Below are 27120 nucleotides of genomic sequence, written 5' to 3'. Positions count from 1 at the left end.
TTTTGTGAATTTGTGGAACTTCAACCTCATCTTTGTCTATTATTGATTGTTCATGCATGACGTCTGTTTCAGGAGATATTGACTTCTGATGTTCTTGTCCTTTTGGTTTCCTGTCTAAAGTTTTCTCGTTAGATCGAATTACTTTTTTAGGAACTTTCTTTGACTGGCTTTCTTCAACTGTATTAATTATCTCTTTTGATTTGTGTATTTCCTGACCTCTTGTTTTTAGGGATTCCACTTTCTTTGGAGCAATGCTGCTGGATGAATTAGTTTCATTGTCTCTTATTGTATTTTCCCTAGCTATTTCTTCAAATGTTGGAGAGAGTCTGGTTGTGTCTGACACTTTACCCACATGTTTGTCTTTGAATGATTCTTCATATAGGATCTTTGTTTCATGGATGACTGAATCCTCAATTTTGTCTAAAGTTTCCCTTTTGGACGGACTTACTCTACTGGGTTGGTCTTTTACTGTAACTTTTGTTGACACCGTACTCTTAACTGTTTGAATAATGTTCTCAGTTTTAACTAATGCCTGTCCCCACTCTACAGGAGAAATATCTTTAAGTGCAGAAAAGTCTACTGTCAAAGGTAATTCCTCTTTTCTTGCTGTAGCTTGTCTTGAAGTTTCCTCAGATTTCTCATATATTTTGTGAATGTGTGCAACTTCATCTTCATCTTTGTCTATTTTAAATTTTTCATGCATGACTTCTGTTTCAGGATTTATCGACCTCTTTCTTGGAATGAGGTCTTGTCCCTTTGGTTTCTTGTCTAAAGTTTTCTCATGAGAGGGAATTACTTTTTCACGACCTTTCTTTGATTGGCTTTCTTCAACTGCAATTACCTCTTTTGATTTCAATGTTTCCTGATCTCGGATTTTGGGTGATTTCACTTTCTCTGGAGAAATGCTGTCTGACACATTCATTTCCTTGTCTCTTATTGTAGCTTTATCTACATCTTTGTCAATTACTGATTTTTCATGCATGGAATCAAGAGATATATGAGTATATTTATCTGTATCAATGATCTCTTCAGGCTTGGATAATTCCTGTCCTCTCATTTTGGGAGAATCTACTTTCTTTGAGAAAATGCCCTCTAAAGATTCATCATTTTTTGTTGAAGCTTTTCTGAACATTTCTTCAGATCTCTGATGTAGTCTAGGAGTGTCTGATACACTGTCCACTTCTTTATTGATCACTGATTCTTCATACACTTCTTCATACTTGTCATATGCTTTGATATCCTTATTTGTATATGGTTCTTTAGTTTTAAATGACTTCTGTCTTTCTGCTGACTCTTTTTCTGAAGCAGAATCCTCTGATGATGGTGTGTCTTCTTTTGCAGCAGCTCCCAGAATTGCTCTATATGGTTTTTCTAATGGAGATATATCTACACCAGTTGTCTCTTGTTTTTTTACAGACGTTCTTGTATCTCCTTCAAACAGAGATTCCGTCAGAACAGATCTATCCATTGTTTTATGTAAGATTGTTTCTGCATGAGGCTTTTCACTTTGCCCCTTTGTTTGCTGTGCAATTCCAATTCTTGTTTTATTCACAGATATCTCATGTTTCTGATCTTCTATTTTTTGGATTGGAAATGTTTCTGACTTAGTTGAGATCCTGTGTTGTGATATTAATGTTTGCATTGTGTCTGTTAGCCTCTCTTCGCCCTCATGTGCCACCTCTGCATATTCTTGTAAAACTTCATGTTGTTCGAAGACATTCTCAGAAGGAATCATTCTCTCTGTTGTGGAAGAAACCTCCTTTATCTTCTGAGAGACTGAATATATATTTTCTTCAGCTGTGCGAAGGCTAGTGGCCACTTGAAGATTTAAGATGGTTTCAAGAGTTTGCACCATGCGTCGGTGCCAAGAATTATGACAAAACACAAAGACAAACAGATTTTTAAAAAGACATAAGAGAGTAGTAGTCAAGAAAATAATTCACGTGGTGAATTATTTGTATGTATGCAGTATAAACATACTGGACATTTTGATTTGATTTGATTTGTGATACCTCTATCTGTTGGAGTTTTTTCTGTGTGCATCTTAACTTCTGTCTCTGAGGTTGGAAGAGCAGAAATTCTCTTGGGAATCTTCATAATTTCTGGTTCTTGAAAGAATAATTTACTTTTAAACCAAGACTTTAACACAAGACTGTTGAATGACTAAGAACAGACAAAGACATAAACATTGACAACATACACAAAATGACAGCCCATTTCTGAGTGACCCCTATAATACTCCAGCAGCTACAGTAGGATACCCCTTGGAACTATTAGGAGGGATGGAAGACATCGTCAGGTTCAAATGTTAATTAAAATTGCTGCTAGTAAAGAGGACAGTGTGCGGGAGCTTTTTTCTTCATTCACTAAACAATCTTATACCAATGTGTACCGTGGTGAATGCTGTTTAAGTTGGTCTTAATGAAACTCAAGTTGTTCAATGGGTTTCAGATTGGGCTATCAATCCTGAATTGTACAAGTCCACACAAACACACACAAAAAGCACACAACAAAAGAAAAGTGAAGAATAATCAAGTTTGTCTCTAGTGTACCTTTGCTAAGAGTTTCCTCCATCTCTTTTCTATGCTTAGCCTCAGCTACCATCTGAGGGATCTTCTCTTGTACCTTCTGAGGTGTTTTCATCGCCATCTTTTCAGGTACCTGCTCTCGTGTCTTATCAGTCAAATTTCTCCTCCTCTCCAGCACTTTCTCCACCTCATCAGGTGCCCTCTCATCAGGTATTCTCTCTTCTTCCCTTTGTGGTTGTTTTTCAGATGCTTTTTTAGGTACCCTCTGAGGCACTGTCTTAGCTATGTTTTCAAGTAAAGGTTCAATTTTCTGGGGTGTCTTCTCAGGTACTCCCTCAGGTATCTTCTCAGGTACTCCCTTAGGTATCTTCTCAGTTACCCTCTCAGGTATCTTCTCAGGCACCCTCTCAGGTGTTTTTTCAGGCACCCTCTTAGGAATCTTTTCAGGTACCCTCTCAGGTATCTTCTCAGGCACCCTCTCAGGTGTTTTTTCAGGCACCCTCTTAGGAATCTTTTCAGGTACCCTCTCAGGTATCTTCTCAGGCACCCTCTCAGGTGTTTTTTCAGGCACCCTTCTAGGAATCTTTTCAGGTACCCTCTCAGGTATCTTTTCAGGTACCCTCTCAGGTATCTTTTCAGGCATCCTCTCAAATGTTTTATCAGGCACCCTCTCAGGTACCCTCTCAGGTATTTTTTCAGGTACCCTCTCAGGTATCTTCTCAGGCACCCTCTCAGGTGTTTTTTCAGGCACCATCTTAGATATTTTTTCAGGTACCCTCTCAGGTATCTGCTCAGGCACCCTCTCAAATGTTTTTTCAGGCACCCTCTCAGGTGTTTTTTCATGCACCCTCTTAGGTACTCTTTCAGGCACCCTCTCAGGTATCTTCTCAGGTACTCCCTCAGATATTTTTTCAGGTACCCTTTCAGGTAATTTCTGAGCAGCCCTCTCGGGTATTTTCTCAGGCACTCTCTCAAATGTTTTTTCAGGCACCCTCTCAGGTATCTTCTCAGGTAAGCCCTCAGCTATTTTTTCTGATACCCTCTCAAATGTTTTCTCAGGCACCCTCTTAGGTATTTTTTCAGGTACCCTCTCAGGTATTTTTTCAGGTACCCTCTCAGGCACCCTCTCAGCTACCCTCTCAGGTATTTTCTCAGGTACCCTCTCAAATGTTTTCTCAGGCACCCTCTTAGGTATTTTTTCAGGTACCCTCTCAGGTATTTTTTCAGGTACCCTCTCAGGCACCCTCTCAGGTATTTTTTCAGGTACCGTCTCAGGTATTTTTTTAGTTTTTTTCTCAGGCACCCTCTCAGGTATCTTCTCAGGCACCCTCTCAGCTGTTTTTTCAGGTACCCTCTCAGGTATCTTCTCAGGCACCCTCTCAGCTGTTTTTTCAGGTACCCTCTCAGGTATCTTCTCAGGCACGCTCTCAGGTGTTTTTTCAGGTATGCTCTCAAATGTTTTTTTAGGCTGTCGCTGAGGCACCTTGTCTGCAGGTATATGTTTTGGTTCAGGCTCCCCTTTAAATAAACATAGCACACATAAGGCATTGCAGAACAGAATGCCATAGTGGCTTTACTTTACACATATTGTTATTATCAGCCTATGCCAACCTGAGAGCTAAGTTAACCAATCATGTTGTGTATCCAATAGGCCAAAGAAGACTGCAAGATGACACCATTTGTTAAGAAGCACACATCCACTACACAAAGGTACCTTTTTGAGTAGCATCCTGCTTTGGAGTAGTAATAGGTTTCCTGGTGGCTTTTGGAGGCCCTGGTGTTTTGTCCTCCACAGTAACTTCAAAGACCATTAAAGCTTGTTAAAAGATTTACAGGTATGTAAAGATGTTCAAGAGAGTTATTATACAGTAAGACAGACATTGTACAAACCACACTCTATCGAGTGCAAAGAGAGTAAAAACAATAAAATCAACAAAACTAGAACACGCAACAAGGACAAAGACTTGCAAGAAACCCACAGAACATGTAAATTGTTTTCATAGAAGTTGAACAAAATCAAACGAGAACACAGTTAACAATCAGACAGTGATGTTTCAAGCATGGAGAGGCTTTGGCAACTTGTTGACCAAAGCCTCAGGAGAAAGAGTACCATTGAAAGCCTTTAAAACAAGGCTTCAAGGCTGACAGCTCATGTACCTTTGGCTGTGATAGGCTTCTTCTGAGATGCTACCTTATCTTGATCCGCTTTTGGGGGGACGGTATCTGGTGGGTGTGTAGTTATCTGCTTTTTTGGTGCTTCTGGCACTTTAAAAGAACATGCATGTTATTAGATTCATGTGTCATGATAAGAATGAAACAGAAAGTATCTACAGTACACAGACAAAACATTGAATCCAGATGGATCCCCATACATACAGTAACAAGACACGCATGGTGATTAGTGTTTATCTTCGGTTGAGGGGATGGTGTCATTTTATGTAATCATAGAGCTTTTTAGATGGACAAGCGTGTGGATACTGCTCAATTAGTAACAGTAATGTTGTCATTTTTGGCCACTTAGGTCCTAAAGAATATTTTCAGTAAGAATCAGAATGATAGCACAGCCATCAGCATTAGCAGATATAAGCATTAGCAATAGCAAAAAGCAAAATGAAGAGTATATGATTATCAAAAAGGTCTGTGTGCTAAAGCAAGCCAGAGACAAGTATTCCAAACTCAACACAACACAAGAAGCAACAGAAGAACAAACATTAATTACTATTAAGTCACACAAGCGTAAGAGTCCCTTAGGATAATCAAGTATGTTGAAAAGCAGTGTATAGATTAAGATTAAGAAAAGCCTATAGCAGCCTCTCTCACGAGAGTCACTTACTGTACCTTTCATTGAGGCAACCTCCTTTGGTGCAATTGCTGCTGGTTCTGGCTTGGAAACGGCTGGTTCTCTCTTTGTTACTTCTGGCTCTGGTCTGGAGATTATTGGTTCAGGCTTGGTCTTTGCTGGCTCTGGTTTTGCAACTGCAGGTTCAGGTTTTGAGGCTTCTGGTACTGGCTTGCTAACTGCCACATCAGGTTTCTTGACTCCTAGCTCTGGTTTGGAGATTACTGGTTCAGGCTTGGTCTTTGCTGGCTCTGGTTTTGCAACTGCAGGTTCAAGTTTTGAGGCTTCTGGTACTGGCTTGCTAACTGCCACATCAGGTTTCTTGACTCCTAGCTCTGGTTTGGAGATTACTGGTTCAGGCTTGGTCTTTGCTGGCTCTTGTCTTACTACTGCAGGTTCAGGTTTTGAGGCTTCTGGTACTCGCTTGCTAACTGCCACATCAGGTTTCTTGACTCCTAGCTCTGGTTTGGAGATTACTGGTTCAGGCTTGGTCTTTGCTGGCTCTTGTCTTGCAACTGCAGGTTCAGGTATTGAGGCTTCTGGCACTGGCTTGCTAACTGCCAAATCAGGTTTCTTGACTCCTAGCTCTGGTTTGGAGATTACTGGTTCAGGCTTGGTCTTTGCTGGCTCTTGTCTTGCAACTGCAGGTTCAGGTATTGAGGCTTTTGGCACTGGCTTGCTAACTGCCACATCAGGTTTCTTGACTCCTAGCTCTGGTTTGGAGATTACTGGTTCAGGTTTGGTTTTTGCTGGCTCTTGTCTTGCAACTGTAGGTTCAGGTTTTGATGCTTCTGGGACTGGCATGCTAACTGCCACCTCAGGTTTCTTGACATCTGATTTTGGCTTTGCAGCTGCTCGTTCTGGTTTATGGATTGCTGGTTCTGGTTTGGAGACGGTTGGTTCTGCTTCTGTGGATGCAGGTTCTGCTTTTGGAGTCACAGGTTTCTTGACCCCATCAGGGACTTAAAATAACATGCATGCTGTTTTAGATTTTGTGCAAATCAAAGTAATCCATGGGTACATACAGTATAATCACACAGATAAAAGATTCGCTTCTGCAATAGAAGCTAAATAAACAAACATCAAAACATACTGAACAATCACACAAAGACAAAGAGAGATCAGGTTGAAGCAGAGTCTACTCTAAGTAATTGATACTGTATCACACAATAAGAGTAGATAGAAAATACCTTTAGCTGGGGGAGACACTGGTTTCTTTGCAGGTGCAAGTTTGGGTTCAGGCTCCTCTTTAATCCCAGGTTTAAGCATGGGTTCAGGTTCAGCCAAAATCCCAGGTTTAAGCATTGGATCAGGTTCAGCCTTAATCCGAGGTGCCACTTTAGGCTCTGGTCTGGGCTCAGGTTGAGGCACATCTTCAGGCAACACAGACATTAGCAACAACATTAGCAACAACATAATATGGGTCATTAAGAATGAAAACATTTCATGGGCAAGATTAAGACAAGTTGTTACAAACCAAGACAACAGTCAACGCATGTGGAAGAGTGACAAACGGGGAAGAGAGCAGCTGAATAGAAGATAAAGTAAGGGTCATGAAGCCATGGATTTAAGACATGTAAAACACACAGGACAGAGAGTCAAACCAAGAAACAGTGGTAGACACATTGAAACAAATGGAAAAACACAATATACCTTTCTTTACAGGGACCTTTTCTGGTTTTTCGCCTGGGACAGATGGAACAATGGCAGGTTTTGGGACAGGTTTCTTAGCTTCTTCTGGTTCTTTGCAAAATATCACATACATCAGCACACAAAGATGAGAACATATATTTTGTTGGAAGTCATGCACAGCAAAACATAAAACATACTGCAAAAGAACACAATAAGATGACAACATGGCTTTAAGACATGTAAAACACACAGGACAGAGTCAAACCAAGAAACAGTGGTAGATACATTGAAACAAATGGAAAAACACAATATACCTTTCTTTACAGGGACCTTTTCTGGTTTGTCGCCTGGGACCGATGGAACAATGGCAGGTTTTGGGACAGGTTTCTTAGCTTCTTCTGGTTCTTTGCAAGATATCACATACATCAGCACACAAAGATGAGAACATATATTTTGTTGGAAGTCATGCACAGCAAAACATAAAACATACTGCAAAAGAACACAATAAGATGACAAAACAAGGTTTCATTAAAAAAAAAATACAATCCCACAATGTCAAACAAAACACATTGACAGCTCAATTTCAAAACATAAACAGACACTACAAACAAAACGAGATGATTAAATGGGCACATTTTTGTGCAACTGTACCTGTGGGAGAGGGACGTTCCTTTTTGTCTGGAACAACTACTGCAGAGATCTTCTCTACTGTCACTTTGGCTTCAGGTACTTGGAAATATCAGTAAAGTGAGTGAATATTCAATATCATAACTTCACGTGCATGTCAGGAAGGGTAAATTGACACAAATAAGAACATACCATGCATACAGCAATGAAGGTTACTTTACAAAGGATACAACCATTCAGACCCAGGTAGAAAACATTTACCACAGGAAATGCTCAATAAACTTACAAGATAATGTAATAACAGGGGATGGCTTATAAATCACCTCCTTAAACAATAATACATTTTAAGAAAGACAAAACACAAGAGAGGACTTTTGATACCTTTAGTTGGTGCTGGTGCCTCCTGTACAGCTGGTTTAGAAGGTTTGCCCATAGGTTTCTTGGAAGCCTCAGGAACTTGAGAGACAATTGTTTTAGACTCTTAAATCTAAACAATAGCAAAACTCAGCCTAAGATGAACACCATGCATGGTAGGGAGACACATGTAATACACAGACAATAAACAGAACAATGAAGACAAAAAAGCCACAAATAAACTACCCATTTAAGAGTTCATAATAAAAGAGTGTGACAGCACAATCCAAAATTAAGTAAGAATTTAGACAACAACATCCAAGCTGCAAAGGTGTTTAGTTAATCAACAAGATACATATTTGTTTGCCACAACAACAACAACAGCACCACCACCACCACCAACAACAACAACAACAAAAGCCAAAACAGGCAGAAGCTTCCAATACCTTTAGTTGGGACTTCCTCCCTCATCCCTACTTTGGTGCTCTGGACAGATTCGTCCACAGGGACTCTAGCAGCTGGTGGGACAATGAGAATAAATTAGACTTGTTGCCTATTTAGGAACAATACCTACAGTACAGAGAGAAATAATGGCAATAAACAGAGAAGAAAATCACTGCCCTGATGTGAAAAAGAAAAAGAAGAAGAAGAAGAAGATATTACGTGTACTGTATATATTGGTTACAAATACACACACACACACACACACACACACATACACAAACACAACTGTACACCCAGGTCAAACAACCACATGAAAAGAGCTCATGTAAAGATATGTTCAAAGAGTGACTCTACTACACACGTGGTAGCAAGTTTTGAAATAGTTATCATGATCGAAGGGTTCAAGAAATTCAAGATTATTTTGTTTGTCACGTGTAATGTATGGTGTACAGTCACAGTTAAATGTTTCTGCCAGCTCCAATATTATGATCATTACAGATGAACCTCAATCCTCAATTTACAAATTAGAAATTTACAAATGTACAAATTACACAAGATTCAAGGTACTGTATGACTGTGGATTAGCTGTAACTATCAAGAACTATGGAATACCTTTAGTGGAAGAGACTTCCTGTGCTACTCTTTCTTCTTTCCAGCTGGCATATTCTAGTGAAGAGTAACATTTGAATGAGAAAGCGTCTACAAATAAGGCTATGAATATGATAAATGATTGGGAGCACAAAGGAATGATTGTTAGGTCATGATACAAGGTTGAAGATGTTAGAATGTGACCAAACACAAAAATGTGAAGACAGACACACATGACAACATGAAGAGAATTGGTGTTGAACTGTGCTACTGGTGAAGTAGTTGGTGGTGACAATTAATAGGTGTATTACGTAAATCCCACAACACTGAATGGACATTAGTAAATTATGTTCTAAAAATGACCAAGTATAGTAAATGGTGATGGAAACACAAGATTAAGAAACTGAAAATGCAATGCTACATGTATACCTCTCTTTTCCATCTGCTCTTCATAATGATAGTATTCAGATGATTCTTAAAAAAAAAAGACGCAATGGTGTTGAGTTCTATTAAGGGATTTAATACTATAAGATTATATCAAATAAGTAAAATGTTAACAATAATGTAGATGATGTGCAATGTATGAAGAGTTATATAAATGTGTCCAAAAGTGTACATGTGAAGATAGTTAAGTTATCAAAAACCCAACCCAATATCTCACAAATTATATTTTGGTAGCAGTTCTGCAGAAGCCTGAATAATGTGCCTGTGTGAAAATCGAGTGGTAAGCAAAGGGTTATGAGTAGGCATAGAAAAGAGGAAAATTGCAATGGTTAGGGATAGCGATACATTGCAAGTTGCAACAAAACTACACATCCTCCCCACAACGTCCACTTTTCTGTTTGCGAAGCAGACTCAGCAGAGCCCCATACGGGAACAGCTTGATTTATGATTTATCACAATTATGTACACAAGTAACATATACTGGCTTCAGCAGAATTGCTAGCACACAATGTAATTTGTGAGTCATTTGGGGTCCAAAAACGTACTATAAACATGATGTTAATCCCAAAACTAATAGTGGATGTCAATGAGTTATGTAATTAGGATGATGGTGATGGTGATTGGAAGACATTAAAAACATAAAAGACGAGGTGCAATGCCACATAGGCCTACCTCTCATCTCCATCTCCTCTTCATAATGATAGTATTCAGAGGACTCTTCAAAAAGACGTGAATGTACTGAGTTTGAATTAAGGTTTGCATAGTTTTGTTCATTAAAGTAAATACTTCTAATTTCCTGTTCTTACCTTGGAGGGTAACCGAGGAAGGCACATCAGGCCCTTTTACTGAGGAATCTGGGACATCTAAAGAGTATTGAATTTGATTTCAATATCAGGGGCATGTCCATGTTAGCAAGTTATTTAAATGCCAATTGAGGAGCAATGTCTTCTCTAATTGGGATGAGTTTCAGAAAGGGAGAGGTTTAAAATTCTATACTTACCATAAGGTACCCTTGCTAATTCAATTTCTGTGAAAAAGGAAAGTTGAATATTAAAAGCTGAATTACGCAGTTGCACACAGCTAGAAAAGTGTTCGTTTTTAACTGTACCGACCTTTGCCTGATAGGTAAAGCTCAGCTGTGCTTTTAGCTTCCCCTCTGGGTTCCAATCTCACAATCACTGAGTAAACGCCTAAGGGATTAGTAATGAAGATTGTTTAATGCCAATTCATATTGTATAGATCAGGGAGATGAGAAAAGTATGGAATAATTTTATTTGACGCAACACTACACACCTTCGTCTTCAGAGGTTACATTGCGGATGATCATAAAGTGTCGTCGCCCTTCACCTCTGAAGTTATACTTTGAGCACTCTTTAAGCTCCCAAGTGTCTTTGTACCATGTAACAATGGCATTGTCGAAGGACACCTCGCATTCAAAGGTGGCGGACTGACGCTCATTCACCTCAATGTTGTGGATACGTTTGGTGAAATGAATTTGTTCAGCTAAAACAGACAACAAGTGAATGATAAATGTCATGGTATCCTGACAATTGAAATGTCAGAGCATGTCTGAATGCGATTGCAATGTGGAAAACATCAAAGTAGTTGTGATGTTACAATGTTTTCACTGTCCATGATGGACTGACAGGACAGGTGAAAGAAAAAAGTGAGGATGAGATATTGGTTGAAGCATTCAAGATCACCAGTATGGCAGTTGGGAAATGTTATGTGATAGAAAGAAGGAAATCACAAAAAAGAGAAAATTGGAAAAAATGAATAGTGCAAAAAAGAGAAAAAATAAACAAAACTGAATTTTCTTCATTCAACTTCATTATTACTTCAACTTCATCCCAATCATTGTTTGGGATGAAGTTGAAAAGAGGTTAGTAATGGTGGAAACATCAACCAGTTCTAGCTTGATTTAATCTATACAAACCTTCCACCCAGAGATCTGCAGTTGACTCAAGGTTATCATATCTGCAGGTATAACGTCCTTGGTCCTCAGGTTTCAGATCCTTGATGCAGAGTCTCTGAATCTTATCTTTCACTTCAAATGAGAACCTGCCCTTTGGTTCTAAAAGCTTCCCATTCTTAAACCACTGTGTTTTGACATTAGGGATAGAGAACTGGCAAGTCAGCGTGCATGTTTGCCCTTCCTTACCCGCAACTTCCTTAAGATGTTTTTCAACCTCAGCTTCTGAAAGACAGAGAGAACAAAAGTGCATGCCATTTACCAATGAACCATGAGAGCTGTATTTGTGGCATTCGCTATTAGAACAATATAAGAAATACAAAATCCATAGATACCCACCCATCACTGTCAGTTTGGCACTGGAGATGTGTGGGCCACAAACCACACGGTAGTTGCCCTGGTCCCTGGTCTGACACTGCTTGATCTTCAGAATGTGGCGGTCACCAACAATGCTGATTTCATATTTGTCATTATTGTCCAGTTTCTGTGTTGCCTTGTACCAGGACAAGGAGATCTCTGGGTAGTTGATCTTGATTTCACACTCAAACACTGCCTCTTTATTTGTGATTGTGGTTTGGTCAGCTATATCCTTTATGACAGTGACAGGCTACAGGCAAAGAAAAGGCAAGCTTTAATACACGGTAAATATGTCAGTTGTGGTTTGGAAACTTTTGTGGTTTTGAGGTATCCTTAGAGAGTTGTCTGCTCAAATGTCAATTTCCGATCACAAGGACATCTACGTATTGGTAGGTGCATGGGGCCAGAGCAGAATACCCCCAGTGAAATCAAACATTCCTGCTGTCATTACCAGAGTGTGGTCTGACTGCATTAGTACAATCAGGCCTACCTCAGTACGCTCCATTCTCTTCTGTAAATCAGCCACAAGTTTGGCCATGTCCTCTTCAGACTCTCTATCTCCACGATCCACTTCCTAAATCACATAAAATCACAGACTCAATTTGGTAACAGTAACACTTCTCATGGGGAGAAGAATATCAAGAATATGCAGTTTGTCCATGATGTTTTCTGTTTACTGTGGATTCATCATTCTATGAAGCCATGATTGATATATTTACCAGTCTTCCACTTTCTTCAGCTTTCTCCCTCTTCAGCTGCTCAATGGCCTGAAGGAGGCCACGGTAGTCAGTAATTCCATACATGCGAGCATATTTCTCATACTCCTTAGGGTCCACATTCCTGAGTAACTCTACAATGTCAATGTCTTTCTCCTCCTGTGGGCTTTTCTGTTTGGATGGAGTCCTGCAGAAAACAAGAAGATGAGTGGAGAATGTTATTTGGAGTTTATCGTGCAATTTGAAAGTTAACTCATCAACTTCCTCATGCATAAACATTCACTCACTTCTTTAATTTTGCTCTTAAGTCTCCTTCAAGAACAGCAGAATCTTTCCTTTCCTCAACATTCAGGTCAGTGTTGCATTCTATTTCTCCATGTGTGTTAGAGGCCACACATCTGTACTGGCCAGAGTCAGATTTAGTCACTTCTCTGATCTCCAGCTTAGCCTCCTGGCCCTTCTGCTCAATAGATATGCGACCACCATGAGTGATCTGCCTCCACTTGCCCTTCATCCACTTCACATTAGGAATGGGATCACCTCCCACTTTGGCAATGAATGTTGCAGTGCCCTCTGAAAAAGAAAACAAGCTCATTATGTTGTCACTTGATATGAAAATATGTTATTTAAGTATAAATCTAAACCTCTGTTTATCCCACTCACTCTCAGAAACATGGGTGCCCCTGGGCTCCTCAATGAAGAACAAGTTGTCCAGTCTCTTAGTGGGTGTGGTTGCTGCAGGGGCCGCCTCAGCTGGCGCAGGTGCTGCTCCAGCTTTCTCTGCAATAACATTCAGAATGTCTATATTTCTTTAAAGATCATCAGCTAAAACACCTTTTCCAACAATCTAAAACCCAACTGCAGAGTTTGTCTATGAAGCGCGAACTAACTGTTGTCATGAATATAGTACCTTTCACTGTCACTTTACACTTGCAGAATTCACTACCGATGGCATTGGTAGCCTTGCAGAGGTAGTCCCCTGCATCAGTTCTGGATGTTTGACTGATATCCAAACAGGCAGTGCCATCAACAAATGTGATTCTAGTGTTGGTGGAGGAATTCAGTTCCTTCCTGTCTTTCATCCACTGAATCTTAATGGGCAGGGATCCATGAACATGACATCTAAGGCTTAGCTTTTCTGCTTCGTTTACAGTCACAGGTTTGAGAGGGACATCAAATACTGGAGGTTTCCTTTGCTCTGGATTAGAAAAAAGGAGACAGAAAATATATTTCATTTTCAACAAACATTACTTGAGGTAACCCTATATCTACTGTAGGACATACTGTAATCTCAAATGCTGTCCTTACTGTTGTAAGACAATAATTTCCCCCTAGGGATCAATAATGTATTTACTGTCTATCTAAGTTTGCCCTATTGGTCCAATGGTATAAATGAGGGTGATATGACTAAGGGATGGTCTCAGTATCCACTCATTACATAAGCCAGCGTAAAACAATTCACAATACACACAATAACAGTGTGCACTATGTCAGAAACTTACCAGAAATATCAACTGAGACTGGGCAGGAGGCAGTTCCAGCTTCATTGGTGGCTTTGCAGCTGTACCTGCCACTGTCTGAGACTTGGGAGTTTTTAATACACAACACAGCCACATTGCTCTTGAAGGACATTTCATACTTATCAGAGTTGTGGATTTCATTGTTATCTTTATACCACATGATGGTCATGGGCTGGGATCCAGATAAACGACCCTCTATCTTCACCACCTTGCCCTGTGTGTCTTCAATATGTTCTGCAGGCAGTTTGGTGAAGGCTGGTGGAACTTTGCGCTCTGGAAATGGAAAAGTATTTATAGTTATTATATGATAATATTAAACAAGTAACTGGAAAAGAGAATTCAAAAGAGGCTTAAGCAGAATTCCTAAGATTCAATAGAAATAGAAGAGGTGGCCATAATGGTCACATTGCCAGCCACAGGCCTGATACCTTTCACTGTAATGTCTGTGGAACAAGAGTCCTTCCCAATGTCATTAGAAGCTTGGCAAAAGTAGCGTCCAGAGTCAGATTTATCAGCCTTCAGAATAGTAAGGTGAGGGGTGTTATTCTCGCAGGACATCTTGTAATTTCCCCCAGATCGAATATCTTTGTGATCCTTAGACCAAGTGACTTTTATTGGCATTGACCCCGCCATGTGGCATTCCAGCTCAACTCGGTCCCCTACTGACACATCCTGGGGTGACAGTTTTTTATCAAATACAGGGGGGTATCTTGGCTCTAAAAGGTCAATGAAAGAATTGGAGAATACAACAAACCTTCAAATTAATTATGTACAGTAGGATACTGGCTAATTCGAATAGCACATTCTCTGCAAGCAAACTATCATTTCTCTTATCGAAAAGAGACAGACCTTGAAGAGTGAGTTTGGCTCTACAGGAGGCTGTTCCAACACTGTTGGTAGCAACACAAGTGTACTCTCCAGAGTGTCTCATCTCTCCCTTGGTGATTTCCAGCACAGCCGTGTTATCATCATAAGACATGGAGTATTCATCCCTGTGTCTCAGAGGTTCACCGTCTTTGAGCCAAGAGACTTCGATGGGAGAGGACCCAGCCACACGACACTCAAACCTGACTGCCTGGCCCTCAGTCTGCTGTAGACTTGTGATTTTCTTTGGGAAGGAGGGTGGCGTTTTTGCCTCTGGAATAAGATGTTTAAATAAACAATTAGCTGTAAAATTCTGTCTGACATTTGCTCACACTGTTGGGTGATGAAATTATAAAAGATTAAGAGTTAAATGCGCATGTCAGGAGATATGAAAATTCCTAAATAAAAGAGGGGCATCACCTTGTACATTGAGTCTGCAGCTTGAGGAGACAGAGCCTATCCTGTTCTCTGCCTTGCAGGTGTATTCACCAATATCTGACTTGGCTGCTTTGCTTAACTTCAAACAAGCAGTGCCTTTGGAATATTCTATTTTGCAGGTGGGTGAGGACCTAATCTTCCCGTCAGCTTTAAACCAAGACACTTTAATTTCAGGAGTTCCTCCAACATGGCATTTCAAACAAACTGCATCACCTGCAGTCACTTCCATTGGCTCCAGCTTTTCAATGAAGTAGGGTGGCTCTAAAGTGACATGCATACACCAGTGAGTCAAAAGGTCAACGCTTGTTAAAATCAACAGCATATAAGACAGTCCATACAGTTACCACGTGGGTCAAGGGTAACAAACCTAAAATGGACACTTGTGCATTGCAGGTGTCATGTCCAGCATCGTTGGATACTTCACAAGAGTATCTGCCTCCTGCCTCCTTGTCATCAGTGTTCAAACACTCCAGGATACAGGAGCTCTCTGTGGTTGTGATGTTGTACTTATAAGAGGCAAATATCTGTTGACCATCCTTAGACCAGTTAATTGAGATCTTTGGGGTTCCAGTATATGTACACTCAAGTACCAGTGGTTTCCCTTTCTCAACAGACAGGTCCTTCAGCTTCTTAACAAAGCGTGCCGACTCTGAGTAAAACAACAGAGATTAGTTAGATCACATTCTTACAGGTTAATAAGAAACATCTACTGTGTGACTTACGGTACATTATAGTGACCAACCTTTCACAGACAAGTTAACTGGACAGCTTTCCTTCCCAGCATCATTAATGATCTGGCATGTATACTCTCCAGCGTGGGATTTGTCAATTTTGAATAACTCCAGAGTGGCTTTATTGTCCCGTAATGCAATTGCACAGGTCCTTCCAGACACAATTTCTGTGCTGCCCCTGAACCATTTGAGTTTCAGGGGGGAACTTCCTTTAACGATGGCTGAGAAAATAACATTTGTGCCAGGCATTGCTTCCATTGGCTGAGGTTGCACCACGAAAGAGGGAGGTTCTAAACATAAAAAGACATTTCTTTCAGGCTCCACACTTTCAACAGTAGAGGTGGAAAACAGTTATCAAAGGTCATGATAAAGCCCAAGAAAGAACATGCAAACTGCATTATTACTGACCTGTCACAATGAAAGACGCAGATGTCTCATTTGATCCTGCTTTGTTCACAGCTTTGCACTTATACACTCCAGAGTCGGACAACTTAAGAGTGGGAACTTTGAGTATGCAAGTGTTATCACTGAATGTAAATTCATAGTTTGGTCCACTCCTGATCTCCTCTCCATCATGGTACCAGGTAATAGTGAAAGGTGAGGAACCAGACACTTTGCATTCCATCTCACCAGGTTTTCCAACAATCGTTTTAGAATCCTTCAGTTTCCTTGTGAAGGTAGGAGGTATGATCTTATCTGTTTGGAAGGATATGATTAGTAACCAGAGCATCAGACAAAACACACATATGTCAAATCATACCACATATAGAAAGAAGCCACCAACCTAGGACAGTGAGGTTGATTTTGCTGAGGTCAGTGCCAACCTCGTTTTTAACCTCAAATGTGTACTCTCCTGTGTCAATTCTCTCTGTTGACAGCACTTTCAGGCTGGAGATCATCTTTGAGAAGGAGATTTTGTACTTCTTGCCAGAGGCGAGCTCAACACCATTCTTGAACCATTTTGGTTTCAGCTCTGGTGTCCCACATACTGTGACTTCTAGAGCAGCGATATCACCTGCCGTGACACTGAAAGACTCAGGTCTGTCCACTACCTTTGCAGGCACTGAAAATCAATAAATGAGCACAATTGTTCTTACAAACCTGAGGAACTTAAAAACAAAAGACTGCAAAGAAAAATAGAATGTTACAAACCTAGAACAGTCAAGTTAGCAAAACATTCCACAACTCCGGCATCATTTTTGATTTGGCAGGTGTATTTTCCAGCAGTAGTTGAGTCTGCTTTGAAAACTTTAAGAGTGGCTTGGTTATTCTCAAAGGTTATTTTCCGGTTGTCACCGTCCCTGAGAATGTGATCTTTATCTTGAACCCAAGAGACAGTCATTGGCTGAGAGCCTTTGACAGTGGCCACCAGAGTCACCTCATCACCAAGTATGACTGTCGTGTGAGATAACTTCTTCACAAACGTTGGTGGCTCTGAAGAAAGAACAAACATGTACAGAGGGAAAAGGAAACAACGATTGGAGCAGTCATACAATGCTGAAAATTAGAAATAATTCATTGGCAAATGATCCAAGGAGTCCACAATCCTACTGACCTCTGAGTCTAACTGTGGCTTGGCAGGTTTCACTTCCTACACTGTTTGTCGCCTTGCACTCATATTCACCAGCATCAGAGACCTCTAGTCCAATGATATGAAGAGTAGCAGAGCTACCTTCGTTCACCATCTTGTACTTTCTGCTTTCTGTAAGACGCTTCTTCTCCTTGTACCAAGTTATCTCAAAGGGTGCTGTACCATGCAGTTCACAGTACAGGCTGACATCTTTCCCCTTCATTCCTTCAATAGGCTGTGGTACTTTGAGGAAAGATGGAGGGTCTAAAAAAGATTGGAGAATCACTTTGAGCTTGCACTGTTTGTTACATGCAGCAAACTGTATTCATACCAAAACAATTATTTTTTCACTGACAGGCTTTTGAATGAGATACTGAGATCCAAAATAGAACATGATCAAGATGCAGGCAGTCTTTCGATGGCTAACCTTTGACAGTAAGAGTGGTGCTGCAACTTATGCTTCCAGCATCATTCTGGGCTTCGCAGGTGTAGACTCCATTGTCATCAAATTGTGTGGAAAGCAGCTGAAGGGCTGCGACTGAGTCAACAAATGATGTTCTGTAGTTACCACCATCAGTTATCTTATTGTCGTTTTTGAACCAGGTCATTTGCAGGGAGGGGGCACCCGTGACCTTGCACTCAAGACGAAGAGGCTCGCACTGCTTCACAAACTTAGTGGGTGGTAGTTTCAGGACAAACTCAGGGGGTTCTGCAAAGTCAAAATATAAGCATGTTAACTTATGGAAGCAAATAAACAGTCAGTGAATGATTACAGAGCAGTGATGATCTGTAAAACTAAATAGAAAAATAAAGATCAGATGATGTTGATGATGAGGTGATAATCTGTTAGAGATGGATGGCATAATTTGGGTTAGAAAGAAAATGCAGGCCATTTTTGATGGAGCTGTGAAAATATATGAGCTGTGACAATGCAGGATCTGTGAAAAAAAGATGAAGGAGCAAGAGTTGAGAAAAAGAGTTCCAACCTTTCACCATTAGATCAGCACTGCATCTTGCCGAACCAGCTTCATTGTTAATTTGACATGAGTAAACTCCACTTTGCAAAACTCCAACTGAGTAAAGATCTAAGAAGCATGATAGGCCTTCCAGTCCAGTAAAACATGACGGTCCGGTCATAAGTTCAGTGTCATCCTTGAACCACTTCACTGTAAAAGGTGGTGTTCCTTTAAAGGTGCTCTTAAAACGTACATTGGTGTTTGGGAGGGCAGCCTGGGATTCAGGCAACAGCACAAAGCTGGGAGGCTCTGAAGAAAACACCATAAACTGGGTTAATGAGCAGTCACGGTGACCACAAGAGTGATATAAAGACACCAATAATATTAGAGTTGTCCTGACCTTTGACCCTCAGGGCTCCACTACATTCACAACTCCCTGCTGTGTTTGTAAGTTTGCATGAGTAGGTGCCTGCGTCAGCTCTCTCAAGGAGCTCCAACTCCAGATACACAGCATTATCATGTTGGAGAATCTTGTGTTTTCCACCACTAGAAATTATGTTCCCATCTTTCTGCCATTCCACAGAAATGGGAAGTGATCCTGATATTTTGCAACCAATTTGAACAAATGAGCCCAATATTTCATGGATGTCCATCAAAGGCTTGATGAAGCTTGGGGGGATAACTTGCTCTGTTTTACCAATCAATAACAATAACAACCATTACAACAACATTAAGCTCATATACAGTATACTGGAATATCATAACTGCTGAATTGTCCATATGAAAGATTTGCACCAACCTAGTACAACCAGTTTGACTTTGCAGTGGCAGGTGTCAATGTGGTTAGCCACCTCAAAGACATAATCCCCTCCATCTTCCATCTGTGTAGACTGAATCTTAAAGCTACTGATATTGTTCTCAAAGCTTAGCTTATGCTGTGGTTTGGACTGGAGCTCTTTGCCATCTTTCATCCACTTCACTTTGAGTTCAGGAGAGCCAGAGACTTTACACTCTAAACTGACTGGATCTCCAACTGTCACTTTTACCATCTCTGGTTTCTCTGTTATCTGTGGAGGCTCTAAAATGCATAATAAGATGAATATTCTGTTAGAAAACAAAAAATCTAAATTAATAATTGTTCAACATATTAAAAGCAAAGACAAACCTTGCACCATGAGGGTTGCTAAGCACTTGTCTTGTCCCGCTTCATTTAGGACCTGGCAGGTATATTTCCCACTGTGAAAGGCTTCACAGACAGGAATCTTTAGAGTTGCCACATTATTTTGAAACGTTTTCTCAATCTTAGGATCTTCCAAGATCCAGCTCTCATCTTTTTGCCATTGCACAGATAAGGTTGGTGAACCCTTCACAACACACTGAAATTCAGCCAGTTGGCCCAACACCGTGGCAGCATCCTGGATCTTCTTCACAAATGATGGTGGTTCTATCATCAAATCGATCAAACATTAATTGCGGTTGTCAACTATCACAGCAAGTAGAAATAGTCCATGATGTACTGTATATGATGTTGTGTAAAGGCATATTTAAGAAACTAACCTTTAATCTGTAGTGTAGTCCTACAAGAACAGCTTCCCACCTCATTAGCAACAGTGCACTGGTATTCACCAACATCCGCTACATCACATTTCTGCACCTCAAGTCTCAAAATGTCATTGACTTGTGAAAAACTGTACTTTGTGCTCAATTTTATTTCCTTCATATCCTTTTGCCATGTAATCTCAAACGGAGAAGTCCCAATGACTTGGCACTCAAAAGATGCATTTGAGCCCTTCACAACATCTGAAGGGACTAATTCTTTTACAAAGGATGGTGGCTCTGAGATAGATAGAACATAGAATGAATTGAATTAGATCTGAATCTCCAAAATGTTTGAAAGCTTCCAATTGTTCTTGATTTGGTACAAAACAAATTACAACTAACCTTTCACTCTCAATTCCATACTGCAACTTTCACTACCAGCCTCATTGCGGGCCTCACAGTAGTAAACTCCACTATCTTTTGTTTCAGCACTGTAAATCTCTAGAGTCACCAAGGAGTTGACATAGGACATCTTGTATTTGTCACTAGGGTTGATTTCATTCCCATCTCTGAACCAGTAGATGTCTATCTCAGGAGTGCCAGTCACCTGGCACTCAAAAATCTTACTCTGCCCTGGTCTCACCACAGACAATCTTTCAGGGGTTCGAGTAAACTTTGGAGGCTCTATAGAATGAAAGGAAATTATAGCTATTATTGACAGAAGTGTAACTAATCACACAGATATAAAGATAAAGGACAATAAATACCTTTGACAAAGAGAGTTGCTTGGCAAACAGCAGAGCCAACATCATTCTGTATTTCACAGACATAGTTTCCAGAGTCTGAGGTTTTGGCAAAAAAGAGTTCCAGTGAACTTGAGGTGTTATCCTTAATCACAGAGCAGTCAGAACCTGACTGAATCTCTTTCTTATCCTTAAACCATTTAATGGTCAGTGGTGGAGTGCCGGACACAAGGACATTAAACTGAACCTTTGATCCAGGCACAACATCCAGTGATTCAGGTTTTTCAAGAACACTTGGTGGTTCTGTTGAGGGAAGACATCATTATGATTTAGCTCTCACTTGCCTGTCCATATACTATACACATGTATGCACATTACAACCAGAGTTATCAGTCATACTATTTTGGTATAGCCCATCATGTAAGTCACCATACAGAAAATATGAAATGCACTCTAACCTTTCACGAGCAAGGCACCAGAGCACTGGTCACTGCCTGCTTTGTTTTTAGCAATGCAGGTATAGCTGCCACTGTCATCACTATCAAGACGAGTGATTTCCAGAAATGCTGTATTTTCAAAGAATGTGCATTTGTGCTTCTCATCGATCTTGATCTCTTTCTCGTCTTTGTACCAGTATATAGTTATGGGCAAGGACCCAGACACAAGACATTCCAAGTGGGCAAAAGATCCTTTGATACTCTCTGTTCCGTTCAGTTTCCTTGTGAAACAAGGCTTTAGTATTTGATCTAGCATGAATGAAAATAGCATAATGAATATACAGTTGAAGAGAACATGGGAAAACACAATTCTAGATTTCAAATATCTGTGATAAACTGACCTAGAACGGTGAGTGTAGCCTCACAAGAACTATGTCCAACATCATTTGAAACCTCAAATGTGTAGTCTCCACTATCACACTTCTCTGTAGCAAGAATCTTCAGAATGGAGCTTGTATCAGTGCTTTGCACTTTGTATCTTTGACCTGAAGTCAGCTCCCTTCCATCCTTCAGCCATTTGGCTTTTAGGACTTTGGTACCAGAGAACCTGCATTCTAAAGTAGCTGGATCCCCCAATGTTACACTGACAGACTTGGCCTCCTCGGTGAGTTTCGCTGGCTCTGTGGTCAACAACATGTTGAGAAATGTTAAAAATCTGACCAGGACAGGCAGACACAAACTCCATTTGGATAAGATCTCTGGTCTCAGATTATCTCAGTCTCAACTAACCTTTGACTGTCAAGACGGCTGAGCATTTCTGACTCCCAGCTTGATTCTGTGCCTGACATGTATATTTCCCTCCATGTTTGGCTTGTATATTTGTGATGACCAGCAGTGCAGTCCTGTTGTCATAAGACATCTGCATGTCCTCAGCCTCTCTTAGCTCATGGTCATCCTTCAGCCATGACACAGTAATTGGTTCAGATCCCTTCAGAACACACTGCAGAGAAATCTCACTGCCTACCAGGGAACTTGTGTTCTCTATCTTTTGCACGAATGATGGTGGCTCTAGAAGAGGAAAAGCATAATAAAGGCTACATGTAATCTGAAAGTCACAGTGACAGTATGATACATTTAAACTAAATGTTTAAACACCAACCTTTTAGTGTTACTTCCCAATCACAAGATGTCTTCCCAACTTCATTTTCTACGGTGCATTGATACATTCCAGTATCACCAGCCTCAAGTGTCAGAATCTGGAGGGCAACTGTGTCATCTCTAACACTGATCTTGTGCCTTTTATCATTTCTGATCATCTTTGAGCTTTTGTAAAAAGATACGTTGAAAGGAGCAGAGCCTGAGACCTGTCCTTCCACTATCACATCAGAACCTTTGACAACCTCTTTGTGTTCAAGGGGCCTCAAAAACACTGGTGGCTCTACAAGAAAATGGTATTACAACAATATTCAGGCTAAGTTCTCATATATAAGTAGAGCATCTACTGTAGGAAAACTCACAGACATAGATTTTTTTTTAACAAACCTTTGACAGTCAATGAGCTGCTGCAGCGATCACTTCCTGCTTCACTTGATGCCACACAAACATAATCTCCACTATCATCAACAGAGCAGTTGACTATCTCCAATGAAGCAACTAGGTTGTTCACGCTCATTTTGTATTTGTTATCTGATCTGATTTCAATCTCATTCTTGAACCACTTAAGACTGATTTCAGGACTGCCAGTTGCTTTGCACTCCATCGTTACAGCACTGCCCCTGGTTACAAGTTTTGTAGTCTCCAGTTTTATCACAAACATTGGAGGCTCTACAGAAAGAATTTGGAAATGGTTAGAAGAAACAATGTAAGAAGCATCGCTGCAAGACAGGAATAACACCAAATCCATTTTAGTGAACATATGGAAAGATATGGCACCTTTGACAAACAGGATTGTGGTGCATGACACCTTCCCAGCATCGTTGGTTACTTGGCAAGTGTAGTTAGCAGAGTCAGTAGGTTTCACAGAGTGAAGCTCCAAGGAACTTGATGAGGCATCTTTTTTGATAAAAAATGAGCCTCCAGATGATATCTCTTTGTCCTCTCTGAACCACTTAATAGTAAAAGGAGCTGTTCCAGAGAAAGCTGACTTCAAGACAACAGAAGATCCTGGTATGACATCTTGGGAGTCAGGTTTCAATGTGAAGACCGGAGATTCTAGAAGTTATTCAGAAGATATGTTAGTACATTACTCACTAGTACTATTTTGTACAGCAAATTGAAAAGAGGTCTAAAGTTAAGAGAAGACTAAAGTTTTCTAAACCTTTGACATATAATGGTCCACTGCTCTCTTTAAACCCGGCAGCATTTGTTGCCCGGCATTTGTACACTCCAGCATCTCCCTTCTCCAGCTGGGTGACCTTCAGTAGAGCTGAGCTGTCTTTAAACTCAGGTTGATATTTTTCTCCAGTCTTAATTTCCATGTCATCTTTGAACCAAGATATGGTCATGGGCTGAGATCCAGAGACCTTACAGTCCATTGAGATATTGTTACCAATGTTTCCATCGACTCTTTTCAGAGACTTTGTGAAAGAAGGTGGCATTATCCGATCTGTTTAATGAGAACATGTTATTACATAAGTTGCAAGTTATTCAATTACATGGAGAGAAATGAAAGAAGCACAAGTGAATATCTAACCTTGAACAGTGATAGAACAAGAGCACGCATCTTTTCCAACCCGATTGGACACTTCCATCTTGTATTCAGAAGTGTCTCCTTTTTCTGCTGAAAGTATCTTTAAAACGGCAATATTATCCTTAAGAGTCATCTTGTATTTTCGACCTACTGTCACCTCCTTTCCATCTTTGAACCATTTCACTTTGAGGTCTGGGCTTCCTGCGATAGTGCACTCCAAGGATGCTGAATCCCCGACTGTCACACTAATGGACTCTGCTTTCTCTAAGATTCTAGCTGGTTCTGTGATTTAGAATGAAGGAATGTAGAATTAGGTTTGAGGAGACAAAAAAGTCTGGGGGTAAACATTGTGTTTACACAAACATGTCAAAAGTAATTATCTGACCTTGCACTGTTAAAGCGGCTTCACATTTCTGTTGCCCCGCCTCATTCTCTGCTTGGCATGTGTATTTGCCACCATGGCTAAGGGCAACGGTCGCTATAGACAGACTAGCAATATTGTTCTCAAACACCATTTTTATATTTGGATCATCATCTCTCAACATTTCAGAGTCCTTCATCCATTTGACTGTGATAGGGGCTGAGCCTTTTATTGTGCCCTGCAGTTTCAAAGCAGTGCCCAAAACTGCTGCAGCACTTTCAATCCTCTTTGTGAATGATGGTGGTTCTATACAAAACATTAGTCATTAACAAAGTTGTCTAGAAGATCTGAAATTACAGCAATGTTACTGTAGGTTGTGCTTGTGTCCTAGGCTAGATACAAACCTTTTAGTTTTATTAGAGCCTTGGAGGAGATTTTGCCCACATCATTTGATATAAAACATTGGTAATCTCCGACATCTACACTTCCAAATGAGCAGATCTCCAAACGGGCCAGGGACTCCTGAGAGACCACCCTGTACTTTTTATCTGTGGCCAGTGGTTTCTTGTCCTTGAACCAAGTGAATTCAAAAGGTGTTGTTCCTACAACTTCACATTCCAACATAGCAGCAGTTCCCTTCACTGCCTCTACCATTTTCAGCTCTTTACGAAGGGAAGGAGGCTCTAAGAGTAAAGAGTATGTTAGATTACACAACTATCTGTCACTGGAGATTTTCCACAATAATCTACAAGATAAAAATGGAATGGTGGCGCACCTTTAACAGATATCTGACTGCTGCAGCTCTCACTCCCCGCATCATTAGACACCTCAAAGGTATAGTCTCCACTGTCTGACGCAAGAAGATTGATTATTTCCAAGGTAGCAAGACCATTCTTGAAAGTGATTTTATATTTCTCTTCATCAAAGAGCTCCTTGTCATTTAAAAACCAGCTGGATCGGAGTTCAGGGGATCCTTTAATTGTGCACTGTAATCGTGCAGTGATGCCTTGCTTCCATGTAATCTTTGGCTCAATTTTCTTTACAAAAGTAGGAGGCTCTGAAAGAAGTATTTCATGGTAACATACTGTAGTACAGTTGTTGTCAACAGGTTAAAAAAAACATTTAAAGAGAAGTATGCCAGAAAAAAAGAAAGGATAGGATATTGTTGCATACACAGTGTTAATTTCAAGAACACTGGTTACTTAGCCTTGTTTTTCCTGAAATACAATCAGCAGTTAGAAGGGTTCCAGAAAGCAGAGCTGAAGGGGCACAGGAATTGCATTGTGCTAGTAAACCTTAATGTAAGATCTTACCTTGCACTGTCACCACAGCAGAGCAGTTTGAACTCCCAGCATCATTTGCAGCTGTACAAATATATTTTCCTGAATCTTTTAGTTTTGCCTTTGGAATTTCAAGAATTATGATCTTTTCCTCAAAACCAAGTTTACATTCCATTGTTTGATGCATCTTTTTGCCATCCTTTGTCCAAGTCACAGTCACTCCAGTGTCCTCGTCCACTTGGCACTCAAAGCGTAATAGACTGTCAACAGCTGCAGACACGGACTCAAAGGTCTTTACAAAGCTGGGCTTGTTGATCACCATCAGCTCTGTGCTACATGTAGCCATACCAACACTGTTGGATGCTTTACAGAGGTAAACACCCTGGTCTGCCAACTGAAGACTTTTAATTTGAAGGGAATATTTGTTCTTGTCACTTGTTATATTATAGTTTGCCCCAGAAGTGATGGCAATGTTGTCTTTGTGCCAGACAACATCCATAGGGGAGGATCCAGTGACTGCACACTGGAATGCTGCTTGCTTACCCACATATAAAGTCATTGGATCTGGCTTTTTAACAAATACTGGTGGGTACATTTCTATAGAAAGTAGGTAAAACATAAGAAAGACAAGACAGGATATAAATGCCTAACATACATACTGTATGTTTGAATGATTGGCCATTGCAAACTGAATAGTCTTTAACCTCACAAAAACAGTACACATTTCAGTAATTCATAAAATAGTAGATTACCTGTAAACACAAAGAGCACTTACCAGTCACTGTCAGAGAGGCGGTGCAGCTGTCACTGCCATGCTGGTTGGAAGCCTTGCAAGTGTATTCACTGCTATCTGCCTTTGTTGGGTTCCGAAGCTCCAGAGAAGAAGTATGTTGCCGACTGAGGATGCTGAACTTTTCACTCTGTTTAATCTCAGTGCCAGACTTGAACCACTTGAAGGTCACATTGTGTGCTTCTTCAATCTCACATTCGAACTTGGCATTGCTCCCAACATTGATCTCCATAGGCAGGATTTTGTATCTGAAAACAGGTGGCACTGGATTGTGCACAACACAAAGAAAATAAAATTAGTAAATTAAGAAGAGAACAATAATGTAGCAGGCATATCAATTATACACAGAGCAGGAACAATGAAGGTGGAATACACAACCCAATTGTGGGATACATTCCAGGAGTGACTGTGAATAAATGGTGGGTGAGTTAGAGGAAGGAGAGAAAATGACATGAAAATATGACAAGTTGCCCCTGAAAGCATGCACAAAGATTTCAGTACCCAGTGGAGAATGGACCAAGAGTGAAATGTGACGTTTCATTGGTGACAACAGTTCAGTTTTCATGAACATGCTGAGGTGACCGATGGAAATCCCCAGGAACAGGAATGATCCATGTGGACATGGCATAGGGAATGATACTGAGACTGTGAGTCAAAGTGAATTAGTAGTTGTTTGATAGGTGAAAACATGATTTTGAGAA

At 40.4% G+C, this 27120-nt stretch overlaps 1 protein-coding gene across 1 annotated transcript in view; it reads right to left on the bottom strand.

The window, feature by feature from the left end:
• Nucleotides 1-27120, bottom strand: part of ttn.2 (titin, tandem duplicate 2) — a gene marked incomplete at both ends in the record, with an annotated part of 185423 nt that overhangs the window by 124093 nt on the left and 34210 nt on the right. Inside the window, 45 exons of the mRNA XM_084442903.1 lie at nt 2553-4046; nt 5367-6329; nt 6558-6740; nt 7314-7403; nt 8427-8498; nt 10569-10646; nt 10750-10959; nt 11393-11653; nt 11768-12035; nt 12276-12359; nt 12505-12688; nt 12789-13074; nt 13165-13281; nt 13412-13699; nt 14004-14294; nt 14450-14737; nt 14871-15158; nt 15306-15584; nt 15691-15972; nt 16066-16344; nt 16463-16750; nt 16839-17117; nt 17207-17488; nt 17610-17888; nt 18052-18333; nt 18611-18889; nt 18981-19268; nt 19380-19658; nt 19746-20024; nt 20138-20416; nt 20522-20803; nt 20887-21165; nt 21321-21608; nt 21701-21979; nt 22089-22367; nt 22459-22737; nt 22842-23123; nt 23232-23510; nt 23617-23904; nt 23992-24270; nt 24374-24655; nt 24754-25032; nt 25125-25406; nt 25663-26226; nt 26405-26683. Of these exons, the coding sequence (XP_084299029.1) occupies nt 2553-4046; nt 5367-6329; nt 6558-6740; nt 7314-7403; nt 8427-8498; nt 10569-10646; nt 10750-10959; nt 11393-11653; nt 11768-12035; nt 12276-12359; nt 12505-12688; nt 12789-13074; nt 13165-13281; nt 13412-13699; nt 14004-14294; nt 14450-14737; nt 14871-15158; nt 15306-15584; nt 15691-15972; nt 16066-16344; nt 16463-16750; nt 16839-17117; nt 17207-17488; nt 17610-17888; nt 18052-18333; nt 18611-18889; nt 18981-19268; nt 19380-19658; nt 19746-20024; nt 20138-20416; nt 20522-20803; nt 20887-21165; nt 21321-21608; nt 21701-21979; nt 22089-22367; nt 22459-22737; nt 22842-23123; nt 23232-23510; nt 23617-23904; nt 23992-24270; nt 24374-24655; nt 24754-25032; nt 25125-25406; nt 25663-26226; nt 26405-26683 (13599 nt within the window). The remainder of the gene's footprint in view (nt 1-2552; nt 4047-5366; nt 6330-6557; nt 6741-7313; nt 7404-8426; nt 8499-10568; nt 10647-10749; nt 10960-11392; nt 11654-11767; nt 12036-12275; nt 12360-12504; nt 12689-12788; nt 13075-13164; nt 13282-13411; nt 13700-14003; nt 14295-14449; nt 14738-14870; nt 15159-15305; nt 15585-15690; nt 15973-16065; nt 16345-16462; nt 16751-16838; nt 17118-17206; nt 17489-17609; nt 17889-18051; nt 18334-18610; nt 18890-18980; nt 19269-19379; nt 19659-19745; nt 20025-20137; nt 20417-20521; nt 20804-20886; nt 21166-21320; nt 21609-21700; nt 21980-22088; nt 22368-22458; nt 22738-22841; nt 23124-23231; nt 23511-23616; nt 23905-23991; nt 24271-24373; nt 24656-24753; nt 25033-25124; nt 25407-25662; nt 26227-26404; nt 26684-27120) is intronic.

The sequence above is a fragment of the Borostomias antarcticus genome, assembly GCF_949987555.1.
Source record: "Borostomias antarcticus genome assembly, chromosome: 9".
Taxonomy (NCBI): domain Eukaryota; kingdom Metazoa; phylum Chordata; class Actinopteri; order Stomiiformes; family Stomiidae; genus Borostomias; species Borostomias antarcticus.
Note: the sequence above shows the minus strand (reverse complement) of the source record. Positions and strands in the feature narration are given on the sequence as shown.